The following is a 20,245-nucleotide window of genomic DNA, read 5'->3' on the forward strand; positions in this document are numbered from 1 at the left end:
GAGATTAGTCACCCCAAAGAAGAGGAGATTTGTCGCCCGATGACTAGTCTCCCCGAATCGGACGGTGTCTGCCCTTAGTAGCACCACTCTGTGTCTCTGTTGCCTTTGGAAACTCTACAGCTGCACTTTCTACACATAAATCATAAAACATCATGCATTACTCTAAAAGGGATAGTGCATTCCCTTGCTGTAAGACGTACAGGTGTCCCCCTTGGAGTTTCATGGATAAAATTTCGGTATATAATATTTATGGTCATGAAACTCCTTCAAGACCGGATATCTTTTTTTTTTTTGGCCACCACTAATAATAAATGATAATTGCACTTAAGGGCAAAGATGACAGTTGTCTATTTCTATGCAAGTTGGAGAAAGGTTGCAAAGGATGGATCAAGGAGGAAGAAACTTGTGTTGAGGGAATGCAAAGAGAATTCTGCATGGGGAGTCGTGCGCAAGTGTTTCATGGTGCAGAGAAACACAGTAAACCGTTCAATAAAACCTGAGCCAAAGAAGTTGGTTTAGAAGATTGTGCTATATACACAGGGGGAAACTCCATGGTCAAAAATGGATGCCAACGTTTCATTGCATTATCGAAGGCTCCCCCTTCGACAATTTGGCAGGGTGCATGTATGGTACAGAAATCTCAGGAAAAGTTCTGCACAGCCCATGCACCCCACTTGCACTGATGGGAACAAAGAGAGGAATGTGCCCTTTTTGGAGAAGAGGAACACCAGCCAGTGTAACTAGAATCACTGGGGGTGACTAACAACTTGGAATCCCCCTCCCAGTGTTTTTTCCTTTCCTTGATAAAATATCTATGCATTAATTGTTTTTTTTTTTTTTTTAAATTATAAACATTAGTCGAGTATTGTTTTGATGAGAGTTAGTTGAACCAGATAATGAGCTCTGAATAAACAACTCCCTCCCATCACTTTTGTTACTGTTTTGCCATCTGTGCCCTGATAATCTAATAAACTAAACCAAAAAGTTAGAAATTGTTAGAATTTAGCTCCAAAATGAAACATATAGATTTTTTAAAGTATAAGTTATTAAAGGGGTCAAATTACCCCAGGGGCCAAATTACCCCAGCAACCATCTATTGACTTGAATAAGAGACTGGAATATGAATAGGAGAGGTCTGAATAGAAAGACGAGTAATAAAAAGTAGCAATAACAATATATTTGTAGACTGTAGAGTCATAAGAAGAAGGCAAATAATTCAAAAACTATAAAAAAATGAAAAACTGATGACCAGTTGAAGATTTGCTTAGAATGGTCCATTATATAACATTAAGGGACAGATTTACATATGGTCGAATATCGAGGGTTAATTAACCCTCGATATTCGACTGACGAATGTAAATCCTTCGATTTAGAATATCGAAGTCAAAGGATTTACCGCAAATAGTTTGATCGAACGAAAAATTGCTCGATCGAACGATTAAATCCTTTGAATCGTTAAATTCGAAGGATTTTAATCCATCGATCGAACGATTTTTCTTCGACCAAAAAATTGTTAGAAAGCCTATGGGGACCTTCCCCATTGGCTAACATTGCACCTCGGTAGGTTTTAGGAGGTGAAGTAGGGAGTCAAACCTCGGTAGGTTTTAGGAGGTGAAGTAGGGAGACAGTACTTAGACTGTCGAATGGTCGAATATTCGAACGATTTCTAATTCGAATTGTTCGATTTGAGGTCGAAGTAGCCAAAAAAAACATTAGAAATTCAAAGTTTTTTTTATTCTATTCCTTCACTCGAACTAAGTGAATGTGCCCCTAAAAGTTAACTTAAAGGTGTTTAATTAAAAAGCAGGTAAAATGTATGTTAATCACAAGTGCCACTCATAAAACTCATGTTAAATACGGGGCTAACATACTAACCATTTAAAGTCATACAAATTTAAAAAAACAACACAAATTTTTACTAGTTACGGAAGGTAGAACCGTTGGTTTGGCTTCGTTGCAGATTCGTAGACAAGCAATTGTGGGCACATGGCAACAAGTTTGCTAATTTGGAAAGAGGATTTTCTATTCTGACCAACCTATATCTATTCAACTTAAAAAAAAAAAAAACTATAAACACACACAACAAAAAAAAAAGAATAAGTTGGCCCAAAGCATCATCTGCCAGTTTGGTTAGAAATAGTCAAGCAGTCTCATGCATTTCCTCATAAAAAAACATTTTTGCGTCACCCATAAAAATCTGAACCAAAGATTACCAAGGCGATCCAGCCAGTTTTTTTTTTCATGGCGAACGTTTGTTTTTTGTTGCTCGTTTCCTTTCTGGTAATGTAGCCCAAGTGTTGTTCTGTTTCTAGTCCATAATACTTTACCAGTCTTATCAAGCTAATACATTTCTCACCAAAACAATGCCCGACTTTTCCCTGAGCCACTGGTCGGGTTCTCTCTGCACACAAATACTGTACTGAAAAACTAAACAATGAATTGACACGGCATAATATTTTAAAGCTTATTCTGTGGCACAGAGAAGTGGATCTCTTGAAATTTCAAGGCACATTCAACTTCCTTCCATTCAAAAACATTTGCAAAAAGAGCATGCCTCATGAGAAAATGTTACTGCCGATAGCACTCGCATATGGAAAGGACTAAATAGAATAAACTAAGACTAAATAGGTACTCTGCTAAAATACATCATTTTACCCAAAAGCCAATGTTTCCATGACACAAATACACACAGTTGTAAAATTAAAAAAAATAGAAGAAATGATGTCATAAGGCCCCACTTTGTTTCCAAATAACCGTTGCTCATCAATATGATGATGTAAAGCACCACATTGTGGACTTTTTAAAGAAGTTGGTTTTCATCATGGTACCCATTCTGCTTTAATATAAGCTTATTAATGTCCCACTGGATACCGGTTTATATCCACTTCCAGAATTAAGCTTTAGAACTGGGGATTTGTTTTCCTTCTACCTCCAAAAAATATTAAAATAATAGTTGGTTGGGATTCTGCACGGCACAAAACATGTAGGCTGTTCCAAGGAAGGCAAGTATTGTTATACGCACAGTTACTTGGGCCTCAACAGATGCAGCTATTTTTATAATTCTATATATTAAAATATTGGTCTTTGGATGTAAATAGCAGTTGATTCCGTTATGGACTGGAGTTTCTCTTTAGAGCAGGGGTCCCCAACCTTTTTCACCTGTGAGCAACATTCGGAGTTGGGGAGCAACGCAAGCGTGAAAAATATTCCTGGGTGGTGCCAAATAAGGGTTGTGATTGGCTATTAGTAGCCCCTATGCTAACTGGCAGCTTACAGGTGGGTCTGTTGGGCAGTGCACATGGTTTTTATGCCTGGAATTCAGAAATAATCACCTGCATTGAAGCCACTGGGAGCAACATCCAAGGGGTTGGGGAGCAACATGTTACTCACGAGCTACTGGTTGGGGATCACTGATTTAGAGTATCCCCGAGTCCTGTCTCTATGGAGGAGATGCAGTAGCACAAAAAAAGATGAGCAAACGAAGAAGACAAGGAATCCATATGCTTAGGAGCACAACATCTTCAAACATTTGCGTGCACAGACTCTTAGAATCAGACAGGATAAAAATGTGGATAAGTGACCTTATATTAAACTTGGACACAAGTTTGGGGTAACAGAGTGGTACAGACAGAAAAGCATCCCAGAAATCCCAGCTGATGTCAGCACTACGCAAGCTGAGTGGAAGTATGCATTTCTCTTTAAGGACCGAGACACGCGTAGAGATTAGGGGAGATTTAGTCGCCCGGCGACAAATCGCATCTTCTTTGGGCGACTAATCTGCCTGAACTGCCTTCCCGCCGGCTAGAATCTAAATTGCCAGCAGGTTGGCACTCGGGGCGCTTCATTTTCCGAAGTAGCCCGACGTTTCCTCTTGAGGCAACTTCGGAAAACGGGTTGTCCAGATATTTTTTGTGCCATGTCGATCAGTTGTTTAGTCGATCGCACAGATAAAAAAAATTTCTGTTGGCCAACGATAATTCCTCTGCATGTATCAATGGGTGACTGTCACTACAATTTGTCGGACATAACATTCGTACATCCCGTCCAGAGCATCGTCTGATCTGTTCTTTTACTACATTATTGGATCTGAATGGTTAGTCTATGACCAGCTCAACACTTTTCCTCTGACATCATGACCATTAGCTATTTAGGGTATAAATGGCTCTGGCTCAGTTTTACAAAACGATTCACCATTTAATACTGTTGGGTATAAGATTTTTGTAAACACATAATGAGAATACATGGACAGATTTATAACAATAAGTGCCCATAAATGCAGTTATTGGCTGCTGGTGCTGAATTTCTTGAATAAGTCGCCTTTTTCTGATTGGGTTAAAGGGTGCAACACATGTTAAGAAAGTGGGCAACCTACTATGGAAAATATCTTGCTAAGAAATAGTTATAACTTGTGGTTCTGCGCATTTATATGATCAGTAAACTCTTTATTAGACTACAGAATTTTATTTTTGTTTTGTATTTTATTTTCTATATATTTTTTTTTTTTTTTGCATTCGGTTGGTGTACAATATTCAAAGGTGAAATTCAGTGGTATCTAATCTCTGTAGAATCTTATTAACAGGAGACTGAATGAGGCCCTTTGCCTGGCCTCTAACAAAAGTTTAAAAGGGAAAAAGTTAAGAACTGGTGCCAAAATAGCCCTCTGCCTCGGTAAAAAAATCTTGTAGCTCCTCTAGATCTGCTTTCCGACCAATTCCTGTTCTAAAGCTGCGGTATGTTGCCGTCACATACATTTCAAGTGCTAGGTTTTGGGTGGATTTTTTTATCTAGTTCTTATGATTTTGTTATAGACTTGGGTAAACATTACTGCAAAATAACGTACAATAGGAAGCAATAAAAAATATTGTGCACTAAGATATGTTGCAGGGGTTGCAAACAGTATGTATAAAGCCAAAGCTTTCCAAGGCGAACAGGGGAGAAAGAAAATGATGAAGCTCTATAAAAAGTCCAAATGATTGGGCAACAATGCAACGTTTTCCCAAGTCTTGAGCTTACAAACCATAACCGAGGAGCCCTCAGAAGCTACAGAAAAGTGTAAGAGCAGTTACAAAATGTCCAATGAAGCATTAAAAACAGTTACTGTGACCAAGATGGTGCTACAGTATTTTAAAGTGGGTCCCGAATTCAAGAGTTTTTAGATGCATTGACAGTTTCGGACAAGAATGCTCCCTTATATCCTGCGGATACAAGGCTGGATCTGGCCGTGCTAGATGAAGATGGAGAGAAAGTCTGAGCACTTTCTGCAGTATCAGCAGGGCTAGAAAGCTTGGCTGAAGGATAAGCAGAAGATGGTAGGCATTGCAGTGAATTTATTGGAGAAGGAGGAGAGTCTATAGCACTTCCATCGGAAGAAACTGGGCTGCCACATCGTCCTTCTCCTTGTAAGTACCGAATGCACTTCTTTTTCCTCCTAAGAACAGTGAAGAGAGTTATCTGTAAACAAAGGGTGAATCCATCATTTCATATATTGAAATCAAATACATCAAAACACATTTATAAGGCAGACATCTAGCTATAGGCATAAACTAAAGAAATGACAAATACAGTAAAATTGTAGGTCTCAATAGCATTTAGGGATGTAGCTTGCTGGAAAACGCTGGGACTGGAAGGGTGCTCCTACTACATGTTCATCTAAGCTTCTGTACTGCTACAAATGGAGAAGCCTTCAAGAAGAACTAAACCCTAAAAATGGATGTGGCTAAAAATGCCATATTTTATATAGTGAAACCTAAAGTTTCAGCTTGTCAATAGCAGCAATGATCCAGGACTTCAAACTTGTCACAGGGGGTCACCATCTTGGAAAGTGTCTGTGACACTCACATGCTCAGTGGGCTCTGAGCAGCTGTTGAGAAGCTAAGCTTAGGGGTCGTTGCAAATTATCAAGCAGAAAATTAGTTTGGCCTGCTACTGGGGCATCTTTGGAGACACAGATCTTTACTGCTAAAGGGCTGTGGTTGCCTTGGGCTGGTACAGAAGCCCAAAACATAATGTACAACATTTCTAGCTACTTCTTTAGTTAGGCTTTAGTTCTCCTTTAAGGAGGACATACATTTAAGGATCTGGTACGATTGTTTGGCCAACTGTGGTCTTGCCGCTTGCCCATTTCATGGGAAAATTTGACAGACCATCCGGACTGCAGTTGGATTGCTTATACTGAGAATTTCCCCTGCGGATGCATCTTGGCATGAATGGGACAATGCCTGATCTGAATAAAGAGATGCTGCATTTCTATGCAGATGAATTGTTTTGGGTCACTGGCTGAATGATTAATGCTAATCTGTACAGTATAAGACTAACCAGCCCACGGGCTTTATGGTTCATTCCGCTCACTGCATGCAATGGTAGGGCCGCTTATAAATAACAATGTGCTCACACTACTGCAGGGCAAGGTTAAAATTGCAGCACTGCTGTTGTAAATGTCCACCATGAAGTTCCACTATAGTTAGGTTTGAAAAAATGCAGGTCCAAGTGCATCCTCCGAATGAAGTCAAGATTCATTTTGGGGCAAAGTGTTTCCACAGCCTCTGGATGAAAGTCAATGTGTATTTGCGTATGGCTTTGCTGACTAATACTCAGACAGGAGAGAAACCTGAATGTACAGTGCTTGCATATGTATTCAACACTCATTATTTAATAACTCACATTATTTGGTGCTGGGACCTAGAATTCAAATGAATTGAATTGGGTTTTTGCGTCACTGGTTTTCACAAAATAATGTTGAAGGGAAGAAAAATGATCAACAACGTTTGCAAAATGATTGGCAAATGAAAAAGGTAAAGTCTTGGTTTGCGTAAATATTCACTTGCCGTGAAATCCTTCAGGGCACACCGGCGACTTACATTTTAGCTGGCGGGGAGGCAGTTCGGGGAGATTAGTCACCCCAAAGAAGAGGAGATTTGTCGCCAGGCAACTAATCTCCCCGAATCTGCCTGTGAGCCCTGACCCTAAAAGACAATGGAAGTTAAAGTGATATTCTTCTTAAAGAGCTCGGTAAGACTAAAACTTACTGCGCTGCTGGATTTTTCCCTCAATCTCTGCCACTTACCCTAATCCGTTATAATATGTTGTTGTATTTTTGTTTGCGGTTTCCAATGATATTATCCTGGGCCAGAGCATGAGCACAAAAATCATCCTGAATCCTGCCTATGCCTCATATAAAATTCATCTTTTCCGCCTTTGCTGGCGCATGAGCAGATTTATTGAGCATCAGAAGGAAGTGACATTGCTGCAAGTAAGAAGTCAGGCACAATAAAGAAAACGCTGCCAAAAATGGATCCCTGAATACGGGTTTCACAATATGGTTTAGGACAATTTGGTGGGCTCAGTCTATACACACTATATAATGTTTGTACCCTTCATTCTCCTTTAATAACCATCTCTAGGCCAAATCATAAATCATAACAAATTCAGTTGTTATGCAGTTAGCACAATGAAGTCCACCTGTGTTACATGGGTTGTTCATCTTTGAGATAACTTTTAGCATGATGTAGACAGGGATATTCTGAGAATCGGGTTACCCTAACGACCATGCATTGATTTGAATAAGAGACTGGAATATGAATAGGAGAGACCTGAATATAAAGATGAGTAATGCAAAGTAGCAATAACAATACATTTGTAGCCTTACAGTACATTAGATGGGGTCTGTGACCCTTATTTGAAAACTGTAAAAAATCAGAATAAGGCAAAAAATTGACAGTTGAGATTTAAAAATGAGCTTACAACAGCTATGAATACTTATAGAAATTGGATTTCATGTAATTTGAAAAGGACTTTTATTATACAGCTTTTTGTGTCTGGGTGACAGGTCCACTTTAAGGGCAGGGGCGCACGGGCAGATTTAGTTGCCTCTTCTTCGGGGGCGACAATCTCCCAGAACTGCCTTCCCTCTGCTAAAATGAAAAATCGACCTGCGGCAATGCATTCGCGGTGCTTCCATTTGCATAGTCGCCCGAAGTTTCCTCGTGAGGCAACTTTGGGCAACTTCGGAAATCTAAGTGCAGCGAGTGCCATTGCGCTGGCGTTTTTTCATTATAGCAGGCAGAAAGCAGGGGGAAGGCAATTCGGGGAGATTGTCGCCCCGAAGAAGAGGTGATTAGTCGCCAGGCGACTAAATCTCCCCGTGTGCCCCTGCCCTAAAAGGTAAAATTTTGGTCAGGGGCGCACAACTCCTCTGTTTTGATGAATACACTGTATATTATTTACACACTGGTATTAAAACAGATAAGGTTTATTTTGATAACAGGATTCCTTTAAACATGGGGTCTGTGCAACAGAATCCCATTACTGAGAGGCTTTGAGTGGTATTGGTACCAGCAAGGCAGTTAGATGTGAGCATGCAGAAGAGTGAGGGAAGGAAAGAATTGCAAGCACATGAGACCATAAGTCATACACACCTGCATGGGCCGCACCAGTCCGTTTGTTGGTTGAGGCCAAAGCGAGCTCTGCATTTCTTAGGGGAGCCGGGGTCTGAGTATAGCAACATGCACAGGGGATGCAGATGCACACACACAAAAAAGGAAGAGAAGATGCAACATAAATTTAGCTGCTCAAAAAAGCAAAAAGCCTGAATCCTTTTCTCTAAACTTTGGCTTAAAATGAGTATGTGATAAATACAGGTGCACAGAGAAAAAGGAGGACATGGCATGGCTGATTGGATGGAGGTAGGGAAGATTTCTGGGTCTGAATGTGCCATAGGGTTACATGGACTAGCATGTAATGAGTTCTCTGTGTCTGGTAAGCACAAGGTTTCATTCTAGTGACGTGTTTATTGGATAAAGGTCATGTCAGATGGCAAGAGAAAAAAATAAATGTTTTTTTTCCAGTTCTAGTAATTCTCATGTTAGGGCTAGCGCAAAGAGCATGCATTAATCAACGTTACTTGAATGTATTAAAGGAAAACTATATCCCTCAATTTAAGTCTCTATAAAAAGATATTGCATGAAACAGCTCATGTGTAAAAACCCGCTTCATGTAAATAAACCATTTTCATAATAATATACTTTTATAGTAGTATGTGCCATTGGGTAATCGTAAATAGAAAACTGCCATTTTAGAAAAATAAGGGCCGTCCCCTGGGATCGTATGATTCACGGTGCACACAAACATACCAACAAACCATACTTGTTAGGTCACATGAGGCAATTAACAGAGAGAGTTCTGTCTTTTGCTTCCATACTTCCTGTTACAGTTAGAGCTGTAGTATTTCTGGTCAGGTGATCTCTGAGGCAGCACATAGACCATCACAAAATGGTGGTTCAAAGCAAGTGATGTAAAAGAGCCATATTTACTTAAATATATATATTCTCATACCTCCCAACTGTCCCTTTTTCGGAGGGACAGTCCCTCTTTTTACAGCTCAACCCGCAGTCCCTCATTTGTACTGGAAAGTCCCTATTTTCTCTGCACTGAACAGCCAGAAAAAGAAATAACATTTCTCACTTAATTGGCTTTTAGCAGAGAGCACAGAACAGCGAACAGGTGCAAATAAGATACTTTGTAACAATTTTGAGACACAAAAAAACAGTTTAGATAAGGAGAAGTATTTTCAAACTTTCAAAAAAACCTGCCAAATTTTGTAAAATGAACATGGTAATTAGGGGGTGTGGCCACAGAAAGGGGCATGGTCAAAACATTTTGCTGTTCTACGTGTGAAAAACATTTTTGTCCCTCTTTTTACTTCCAAAATGTTGGGAGGTATGTATTCCACTTTGGTAAGATTCTTTAATATGCCACTTAATTTGATATCAGCTATCTGTTGCTCAAGTATTCGTTTTGGGGGTATAGTTTTCCTTTAAGGCAACCAGCAGCACGTGACCTCAATTGATTATGGGTTTTATGCCCGAAATGTGTCAGGCCTTTGGTCCACGGCAGCTGCTCATGTTTTTAATAAAAAACTGCTTTTAATCCGGGAGAATGAGTGGAGCCCTTTCCCCTTTTTTATTGGCCGGTGTCGCAGGGGAGCTTTGTGTTGGATTGGCAAGCACCCAATTTCTTTGGTTCCCTCCCAGATATATACGAAAGAGTGGAGGGAGGAGTCAAAATGTGCACTGCATTTATTAGTGACCTGCCAGAACTGCAGTACAGTTATCAATAATAAAACAACAACCTTAAAAGTGCATGTTAAACATGGCATTGCAGTTGGTAGTATGTAGATACACAGTTTGCTGCAAATAGAGAACAGATTTATACAGTAAGGGGATATTTAATGCACATTGCAACCAATCGGCAATTAGATTTGAACAGTCCCCTTCAAGTTAGAAAACAAAAGCAAAGGCAAACCTAAAATGTCTCTTTATGTCTTAACCACATTTCAAGTTCATCCAAATGAGGATCGCGGAGTGGACGACTTATCACTATCAATGGTTTGGAGGATATGTATCACTAAAATGACAGTATATAACTCTACATGGGGAGGCCCATTTATTGAATTTTGAATTTGTGTGATTTTTTTTTTTTTTAATTTGAATATACTCACAATTCGACTGGGAGGTTATTTAAGGAAAAAAAGTCTAATATTCGATCGAATGGTTCCAACCCGGAAAATTCGATTTGTATTCAATTTGTATTTGATTTGTACAAATCTAGTTTTTCACCCCCGAAAATAAAACTTGAATGTCAGGAAGGCTATTAACATCTCCAAATGGCTCAACAGACCTCTGCAGGTTTCAGGTGCCGAATATTTGAATTAGGACTGTTTCCATGGTTGAGAAGTGATAAATCTCACATTACATTCGAATGTAGGGATTTTTGAAACTTAAAAATTCGAATTCGAATGTACTATTCGACCCTTGATAAATCTGCCTCTCAGTGTATTGCTTAAAGTAGAATTCAAAAAAACCCTACCCCCCCTACTTTATGTAGACCCCCTCCCTCGGAAATTGCCCTAACTTTTTACTTACCCCTCGGCGCAGATTCAGGGATCGCAGTTCAGCAGCCATATTCTGGGTCTTCGGTAAGCCGAGTGGGAGACCGGTGAAACAGCGCATGTGCAGTTGGAGCAATTTCCCGGGGAAGCGACAACTGCACTTGCGCCGAAATGGACAGAAATTGCTGAATCGCCAGAAGACACGAAGACCCGAAAGATGGCTGCGATGAACTGCCATCCCTGAATCTGTGCAGAGGGGTAAGTATAAAGTTAGGGCCATTTGCCCAGGGGGCAAGATCCGATCCTCATGGCTCACAGAGCAGCTTCCTTCCTGGCCTCCCCCCCCCCGTCCTTTATCACAGCTGAAATAGCACACATCAGTGCACAAAGGTATGTGTTGGGGGGGGGGGAGGTAGAGGGGGATATGCTCCTGGGTAGGGGACCCTTAGGGCAGAAACACGCTCAGAATTGGGGAGATTCAGTCGCCCAGCAATAAATCGCCTCTTCTTCTGGGTGACTAATCTCCCCAAACTGCCTCCTGCCGGCTAGAATGTAAATGGGGGGGGGGAGCAGGCCCCTGATGTGGAAGCCTTGGTGGGCTCACATCCTCCCAGTCCAGCTCTGGTCTTACCCACACCTTGAAGCTTGGACTTGAAGACCTGAAGACTACATGAAGATCCTCAAGATGGCGACCAGGAGCTCCACAACACTTCTCTGCATTTAAAGGAACAGTAGCACCATAAAATAAAAGGGTTTTAAAGTAATAAATATATCATGATCTGTTGCCCTGCACTGGTTGAACTGATGTGTTTGCTTCAGAAACACTACTATAGTTCATATAAACAAGCTGCTGTGTAATGGCAGAAATTGAAAAAAGCCTATATGGCACAGGTTAAGTAATGAATAACAGATAACACCATTATGTTCTACAGAGCTCATCTGCTGTGTAACCTGAGCCTTTTCTCCTTTGAATGGCTGCCCCCATTGCTACTCAATAGTAACGTATAAACAATAGTAGTGTTTCTGAAGCAAACACAGCAGTTTTACCAGTGCAGGGTAACACTGCATTATATTTTTATTAAAACACTTCTATTTTTTTGATGTTACTGTTCCTTTAAGGGTGAGAATTTTTTTAAAGGTTTTTTTTTTTTTTACACAATAGCACATTGCGGGGAGGGAGAGGGGGGCAATGCTTGCAAGTTGGGGGGGGGTTAAGTTCTCCTTTAATCACAGGCAGCTGAAAATCAGTTCTTTGTTCAGAATGTAGGAGCTGACATTTTAGTCAACCAACACTTTATAGGAATTTTGCTTTAGACACAGAATCCCTACATAATGTAAAGTTAGGACAGTAGCTATAATTATCCAATAAGTTCCTTCTATGGCTCCAGGCACATGTGCTCCAGCAAAGAGATGGCAGAGAATTACCTCCATCCACATCTCAGCTCTGTACATCTCAACACCTCCTTTGAAAGAAGGATCAGCCTTCATTCACTCCTCGTGGCTGTCTGTCTGTCTGTCTGTCTATTCTTGCTTTAAGAATTTCACCATTTTTTGCCAAGCCCAGGTCCCACCACGAGTAGGAGGCAGGCTGGCAAATGAAATGCCGTTATTAACTTTAAGGTGCCAATAACATTATTTTGTTGAAGATAACAAATTGCCCTTCATGAGTTACCCTTCAAATCTTTTTTTTTTTTTATCCCCTTGGCACATCATGATGACTGGCCACATCTATCGGCTTTTTTAGGGCGTCGGCAAAGCTTATGGGAAGATTCCAAAAACCACAACATCTTGAAATAAAATGAGTGAAATCATACAAAATATATGTGTGGTTCCAGAAAAACATGTTTTTTATGTGAATTTTGTTCACTGCACTGCAGTAATAACATCGTGCCACTCCTTATAAATGAATTTGCTCTATGCTTATCGTCATGTATAAAAATAATTCAAAGCATTTACACTCCACTCCAATATTTATGTATTATTTCGTTTTATGCCTTCATGAATATAAGAAAGTTCAGTTGCATGTAAGGTGTATAACGTGAACTGGGGTCTTGTCATTGTTACCAAGGCCCGAAATAATGGCTTTGCTTTAAGTATAGAACAATGGGTAAAGGCTTTTAAGGACAGAGACACACGTTCAGATTCGGGGAGATTAAGTCGCCCGGCGATAAATCGCCTCTTTTTTGGACGACTAATCTCCCCGAACTGCCTCCTGCCAGCTAGATGGCACTCGGAACACTTTGTTTTCCCAAGTCGTCTGAAGTTTCATTGTGAGGCAACTTCAGAAAACAAAGCGCACCGATTGCCATTCCGCCGGCAATTTACATTATAGCCAGCGAGAGGCAGTTCCGGGAGATTAGTCGACCCGAAGAAGAGGAGATTTGTCGATGGGCGACTAATCTACCCAAGGGGCAATTTACTTACATCCAAAAATCCGCCAGCGCAGGTTTTGCGCACATCGCAATACTTTGCCAGGCGTAAATTCGCCTGGACAACGCTAATTCACAAAAATCTGAAGTTGCGCACAGGGTACCGAATGCTTCCAAAGTTGCAGTAGCGATAATACGATCAGCAGTTCGAATTATGCTAGTGTTGGCTAATTTGCATATGGCGTGCAGTTAAAGTGCAATGGACATATATGTTGCAGCAAATACATTACACTACACAAGGCCAGGGAACCTTAATAAAATAAAGTAGAGTTGTTATATTGCCCTACACATGAGCCCAGAGTATAGTTTATGTGCCATATGTTAGGAAATGTAGGGGAGGGAAGCCGGGTACCCTAAACAAATTTACGCACTTTTGCAGCCTATCACCCTGAAAAAAGGAAAATACGCGAGCGTTTTTTGGGACTTTGAAAAATTTTCAACAAAATTTCAAGTAAGTCCTATCTACTCCATTGCACTTCGCCTGGTCTGAGGTGGCGAAGGCAAGTCTGGCGATAGAGGTAACGGTCAGTAAAATAAAAAACATAGTGAATTTGCGTACTAACGCTCTTTTGCCAGAGCGGAAATTCGCCTGGCGTTAGAGTGCGAAGTTGCGCCAGAGTCTATCTCCTTCGCTAGCGAAATTATTCCATCGACCGTTAGTAAATCAGTGCCCAAATGACGTCACGCTGGTGAATTTTTGACAGCGTTGGCCATTTCGTCCTTTAGTAAATTTGCGTGTGTCTCTGCCCATAGACAATACATTGCTTTCCAGATGCTTGTCTCATCACTTTCCAGCACGATTCAGTTGATAAAAATTAACGTGTCAATTCTGCTGCAGGCCAAATCAAAGATGCTGTTGTAATATAAAGATGTCCCATGGGAAAGGGAGACTCCATGTTTCAATATATGGAGAAATTAGGAAAGTGTTGATGTACAAAACGAATACAAACCATGTAGCGTTCATGACAATGGGCAATGGCATAATTTCCCTAATTTGTTAATCTTAAAGGGGCTGTTTATCCTTAAATTTACTTTTAGTATCATGTAGAGAGTGATATTATGAGACAATTTGCAATTGGGTTTAATTTTTTTTATTATTTGTGGCCTTTGTTATTTGGTTTTTTATTCTGCAGCTCTCCAGCTAACGACCATGCACTGATTTGAATAAGAGGCTGGAATTTGAGTAAGGAAGGGCCTGAATAGAAAGAGAAGTAATAAAAAGTATCAATCTCAATGTATTTGTTGCCTTACAGAGCATCTGTTTTTTTAGGGTGGTGGCAGACGGAGAGATTAGTCAGCGACAAATCTCTACTGCGGGCGACTAATCTCTGAAGTCGCCCGAAGTTTCCTCATGAGGCAACTTCTGGGCGACTAATCTCCCCGTCTGCCACCACCCTTACATGGGGTCAGTGACCCCATCTCTATTTGAGAACAAAGAGGAGAAATGGAGGGGGAGATAGATGATTGTCTGTAAAGAGAAAAGGCTAGAAAATAAAGACAGTGAGAAGATGATAGAGATCAAGGTTTTCTGGGGAATCCCTAGAATACCAGTACAACACTGCTTACTGTATTACAACAAAAACGAATTCCAAGATTAAGAGACCGGGTAAAAGACTTGAATTATGAGGGTAGACTGTCAAGGTTGGGGTTGTTTTCTCTGGAAAAGAGGTGCTTTGCGAGGGGAAATGATTACACTTTACAAGTACATTAGAGGACATTATAGACAAATAGCAGGGGACCTTTTTACCCATAAAGTGGATCACCGTACCAGAGGCCACCCCTTCAGACTAGAGGAAAAGAACTTTCATTTGAAGCAACGTAGAGGGTTCTTCACAGTGAGGACAGTGAGGTTGTGGAATGCACTGCCGGGTGATGTTGTGATGCTGATTCAGTTAATGACTATAAGAATGGCTTGGATGATTTCTTGGACAGACATAATATCAAAGGCTATTGTGATACTAAACTCTATAGTTAGTATAGATATGGGTATATAGAATTTAATTAAAAGTAGGGAGGGGTGTGAGTATGGATACTGAGTTTTCATTTGGAGGGGTTGAACTTGATGGACTTTGTCTTTTTTCAACCCAATTTAACTATGTAACTATGTAACTATGTAACTATGTAAGGGTAGATTATGGTCTAGGTCAGGACTCAGGACCTATGTTTCAGGTGGGTGTACATGATCCCCTTATATACAGGGCAAGTCTTTTTCCAGCAACTACCAATAGTAATCTGTATGCTAAATATAGTCTTACCAAGGATACCAGAAGCTAGATGGGAACCACTAAATTAATATAACACCATTGTGAGGAATTGGTTTTGTATTCTCACCTGAACTGGAATCCTGGTGCTTTTCTCTGGTTCTTCTCTTTCTTTTTCCCTTGAAATACAGAGTGTCGTTAATATAGTGTAAATAAGGCTCTGTTTTATGGTACAATAAAGTTTATATGACATGCTTTAATCAATTTGTGTACAAGGGCAATATAGACGTGATACGTGTCCTGAATTTAATTCTTTCTTATCTTAAAATTCGGAATCATGCTTTCCTCCCTCACACAAATGCTGGAATCTGATGCGGCCTTAAAAAAGTTAACATGATGTGCCTATTTATTACAAAAATCCAGAAACAATATTCAAGAGATTAGCTGCCACTGTCCCATTACATGCTTAAATCTGAGCATTTGCCTTTGTGATAAGATCTCTGGCCAGATCATCTGAGGAGTCATTAAGTTTGCAAGTGGAGACAGGAAAGTAAAAGCCTCTGACAGTGTAAGGTCTTCATCATTTTTGGGTTCAGGCCTGCACTTTGTGGTTGAACATTTTTTTCCATCCCAATTACTTCATAATGGAGTTACAGATATATAAATGTTTTGCTACAGTTCCGGTAATATAAAATATAGCAAATTTGTATTTACCATAACATTTGACCCAAACCGGATATCAAACTGCCCCACCCCCCCTCACCATGCTTTAGGTCCCCTATGTGATGATAATGTATGGTCCCTCATGGTCCTGCAGCCTATCGACTTAATCTATTGCTTTGCCACTATGGATATCATTTGAGTTGCTTTGCTTAGGGATCAAAAAAAAAACTTGTGCAAAAGCATGGGTTCAGGTAAAGATATTTTCATTCAGGTAAAGTTCCATTTGAAAGTTAAGGCCCATTGGTAGCAGAGGTTTTCTAGCAATTAGAACTGAAGCGATAGATTTAATGTCTTTTCTTATTGCTCCTTTTTGCCCTTTAATTAATTAAGTGCTCCATGAACCATGTCTAATCCTATTCTCTCTTTTGGTGAGTCTGCAGAGTAATAAATTATGGCATTTCTGCACAAAGGTATTTTATATAATTGGAAATCCTATGATCTTGGCTTTGCATGAGCAGTTTTTAGAGTCCTTGACTTTATCTTCTAAAGGCCCCTATACAGGGGCCAAAAAAATCAGCTTATTGGCCGGTGTATGGGGCCATTTGACGGCTTCCCCGATCGATATTGCATCCTGGTAGCAGATTATATTCACAATTGGCAACAAAATGCAGCTCTGTGCAACCGCTCCGTTTATAGGATTGATTTGCTGAATTCATGCACGGGATATAGGCAAGGCACAGAGGCTTGAGCTACTAGAATATGTTAGTGCTTATGGTAACACTGTTTGGTCTAGAATGATTTAGTGATATACTTACATAGTTGTCTCTTGCAGACCAGCCTGGGTATAACTGCATGTGTAACTGCCTCTCTTTTCTGGCCAATTCATAGTATTTTGATTGTTCTTCTCTGGACAATGCATGCCACTAATAGGAGAAAAGAAAATATGGGATTAAACTATTATTCCAAAACTCAATATTCCCTCATCTAATGAATAGAGATTGGGAAGTGGCAGGCAGTGAACATGGCTGTAATTTCAAGTGTGGTTTTAATGAATGGTCAGTTTTTTTACACCTTCTAGATACAGCTGTTTGCGGTCAGGTAGGAATTTGCCAATTGGTTGAGGCTAATTTATAAACGGTGCATAACACAGTCTAAACGTCCAAAAAAGAATATAATTTTTTTTACTTTTTACACAGTCCACACAAACCTGATTGGAAGCAAAGCATTCCCCAACCCCTGTAGGCTCACAGTGTAATGCAACCACTTCCCCCACATTTTCCATTGTGAAGTGATGGATTCTGGAACTTGAAGTCCCTACGCTTTCCACAGTGGCTGGTGCCAGATTCTCTGGAAATCAGAGGCACTTCAAGTGCCAAAACCCATCACTTCACAATAGATCAATGTATGAAGGGGCTGCATTACAACGTGAGCCTAAGGGGGGGGGGGAACTGGTTCCTGTGAACACAGACAGACCATTACGGTTTGCTTTCAGTCTGTGAAATAAGGGATGTCTGAGAAAAAAACCCAAAAAATATTTATTATATATTTATATTATTTATTATTATATTTTATTATTATTATTATTATTATTATTATTATTATTATATTATATATTTATTTATTATGTTAGGAACATTATGACGTTAGAAATATTACAAACCAAAGATTGTTTATAAACAATTCATAAATGATGTATCAGAAATAACAGGAAATAGAATTTTGTCCTCACCCTTCTCCCTAGGATCTGATTAATGGCTGCGCTTTCTTTTAGCGTGCATTCTGCAATAACATTTGCCCTCATTTCTTTCATGTAGAGCATAAAGGCATTTAATGGTTTCTTAATAGCAGGTTTCTTGGGCTCTTTTTCTCTCTTTGGCTCTGAATGTTGCTTCCTGTTGAGAAGGGAATAAAATGAATGCAACAATTTTCTACATTCATAATGCTTTGTGCAACATACACTAAGCTTCTTCTGATTTCTAGTTTACAGTTTTCTCACCATAACTTGCCATAGACTTCCTATATTCTAGAACAGTAGTCCCAAACCAGTGGCTCATGAGCAACATGTTGCTCACCAACCCCTTGCTGCTCCCAGTAGAGTCCTGCAGCGGGTCGGGTAACCGCAAAAACCTGCGGGTTGCGGGTAGAAGTTCCGGGTGCGGGTATAGATGCGGGTCGGCGGTTATACTGGTTTACGGGTCGCGGGTCTTCTCAATAGCTATTTTTACTCCTTTTTTTCTGATCACGCCTACTTCAGATGATGTCACTTCCAGTTTACAATGACAGAACTTCCTGATTCTTGATGGTCAGTGGGTCCGGGTACAGGGTCCAAGCGGGTAAGAATGCGGGTTTCAGTTCCGGGTTGCAGATTGCAGGTTCCAAAAAATGGACCCGCGCAGGACTCTAGCTCCCAGTGGCCTCAAAACAGATGCTTATTTTTAAATTCTTGGCTTGGAGGCAAGTTTAAGTTGCACAACAACCAGATGTACTGCCAAACAGAGCCTTCTATAGGCTAACAGTTTACATAGGGCCTATTAAATAGCCAATCAGAGCCCTCATTTGGCATCCCCATGAACTTTTTTAGTGCTTGTGTTGCTCCCCAACTCTTTACCTTTGAATGTGGCTCACGAGTAAAAAAAAAAAAAAAAGGTTGGGGACCCCTGTTCTGGGACACTGAGTCTGTCTACACAAACACATAGGGGGGAATTCACAAAAGTGTCAGGAACGAAAAAATGTCTTTTAAATGTCGTAGAAAGTTTCGTAGTCACAGCCGACAAATTCACAGAGCGTTTACCAGCCAATTTTCCGACATGTACGACACTTTTGAAATAGCGTCATTAAAAGTTGGAGCTTTTTTTTCTGCACCACTTTTCCCGACAATTTTCCCGACACATTAGGAGCTCCAAAATGAAAATGTCGGTCAAATTGTCTTTTGAAAACGCTCGGTAAAATGACGTCTGTCCGACGAAAAGATATATACGACATTTTAGAAAATTGTCGACTTATGAGATATTCAGCGACGAATATGTGAATTTGCCATACGACAGTTTACTTTACCGACACTTTTGTGAATTCTCCCCATAAGAAGTTTCCTGAAAACACACAACACCCAGGTTCATGATATAGCATAACACGTGTAGCTAAAGTACTCACATATTTCTTTCGTAGATGTCCATGTCTTTATTTCCTGAGTGGGGTATTATGGCTGGGTGAGGAATCCCTGTTGTGTGCATGCTGGGGCTGAGCATCAGAGGATGAGGAAACCTTGGCAAAACATGAAAAAACAGCAGAGCCATTATGCTTTGCTTATACATTGCAGTCCGAGGGACCTTGGAGTAAAGGATATAAGCTACTGCAAAGGCAAAAATAAGCAGGGAAAAAGCAAGACAAAGCCAATAAAAGTTGTTTTTTTACATGGCAAAGAAGCCACTCTGGAAAACCAACATCAATTGGAAAACGTGTAGCAACAATTGTGTGCATTTCTTAATTCTTCGCCATTTTGTGTAGTTACAGGACTTTACTTTGTTACTATTAACAAATCAAAGTGTAAAAAAAAAAAGCAATGAAGATGTAGTAATTTATAAAGACAATTTCACATGGCTTTGGGGGTTTGTTTTAGAGAAGTATCCGTATTATTGACTACTCTGTCGGAACACAACTGCTGCACATATAGTCACACAAGTGTTGCCCATGCTGGGTGGGTGTCATATCTAAATGCCAAAAACTTGCTTTGAATTCTATATTATATTGTGCACTCCTAACTGAGCTTAGGAGTATCAGGACTGCATTGAATTCTATATTAAATTCTTTACTCCTAACTGAAATAGGAGTATCAGGTGCTACACTAACTGGCTTGTAGGGCAGGACTAGATGAAGCGCTTGGACCCGACACGTTTAAATGCGACTAAACGCATGCAACGCGTCTAGTGTTTTACCGAAAACGGTAGTTAAGGAGAATCGCAGGAAACAACTACATTGATCCGACTGTCGGATGAAAACGCAGCTCGTTTTCATCCGACAGTCGGATCAATGTAGTTGTTTCCTGCGATGCTATGAACGCTAATAAAAAA

The 20,245-nt window shown here is 40.2% G+C and overlaps 1 protein-coding gene across 10 annotated transcripts in view; it reads right to left on the minus strand.

Moving 5' to 3' along the window:
- Window positions 1-1,872: 1,872 nt before the first annotated feature.
- The window catches only part of tcf7.S (transcription factor 7 S homeolog), an 86,966-nt gene continuing 68,593 nt past the window's right edge, over window positions 1,873-20,245 (minus strand). For 3 of the 10 annotated variants that reach the window (XM_041587542.1, XM_018254165.2, XM_041587546.1), the window contains 6 exons: window positions 19,329-19,439; window positions 17,908-18,070; window positions 16,994-17,101; window positions 15,646-15,694; window positions 8,415-8,487; window positions 1,873-5,428 (listed from right to left, as the gene is read on the minus strand). In XM_041587542.1, coding sequence (XP_041443476.1) covers window positions 5,143-5,428; window positions 8,415-8,487; window positions 15,646-15,694; window positions 16,994-17,101; window positions 17,908-18,070; window positions 19,329-19,439 — 790 coding nt within the window. In that variant the 3' untranslated portion in view covers window positions 1,873-5,142. 10 annotated transcript variants of the gene reach the window in all.

The sequence above is a fragment of the Xenopus laevis genome, chromosome 3S, assembly GCF_017654675.1.
Source record: "Xenopus laevis strain J_2021 chromosome 3S, Xenopus_laevis_v10.1, whole genome shotgun sequence".
Lineage (NCBI taxonomy): Eukaryota > Metazoa > Chordata > Amphibia > Anura > Pipidae > Xenopus > Xenopus laevis.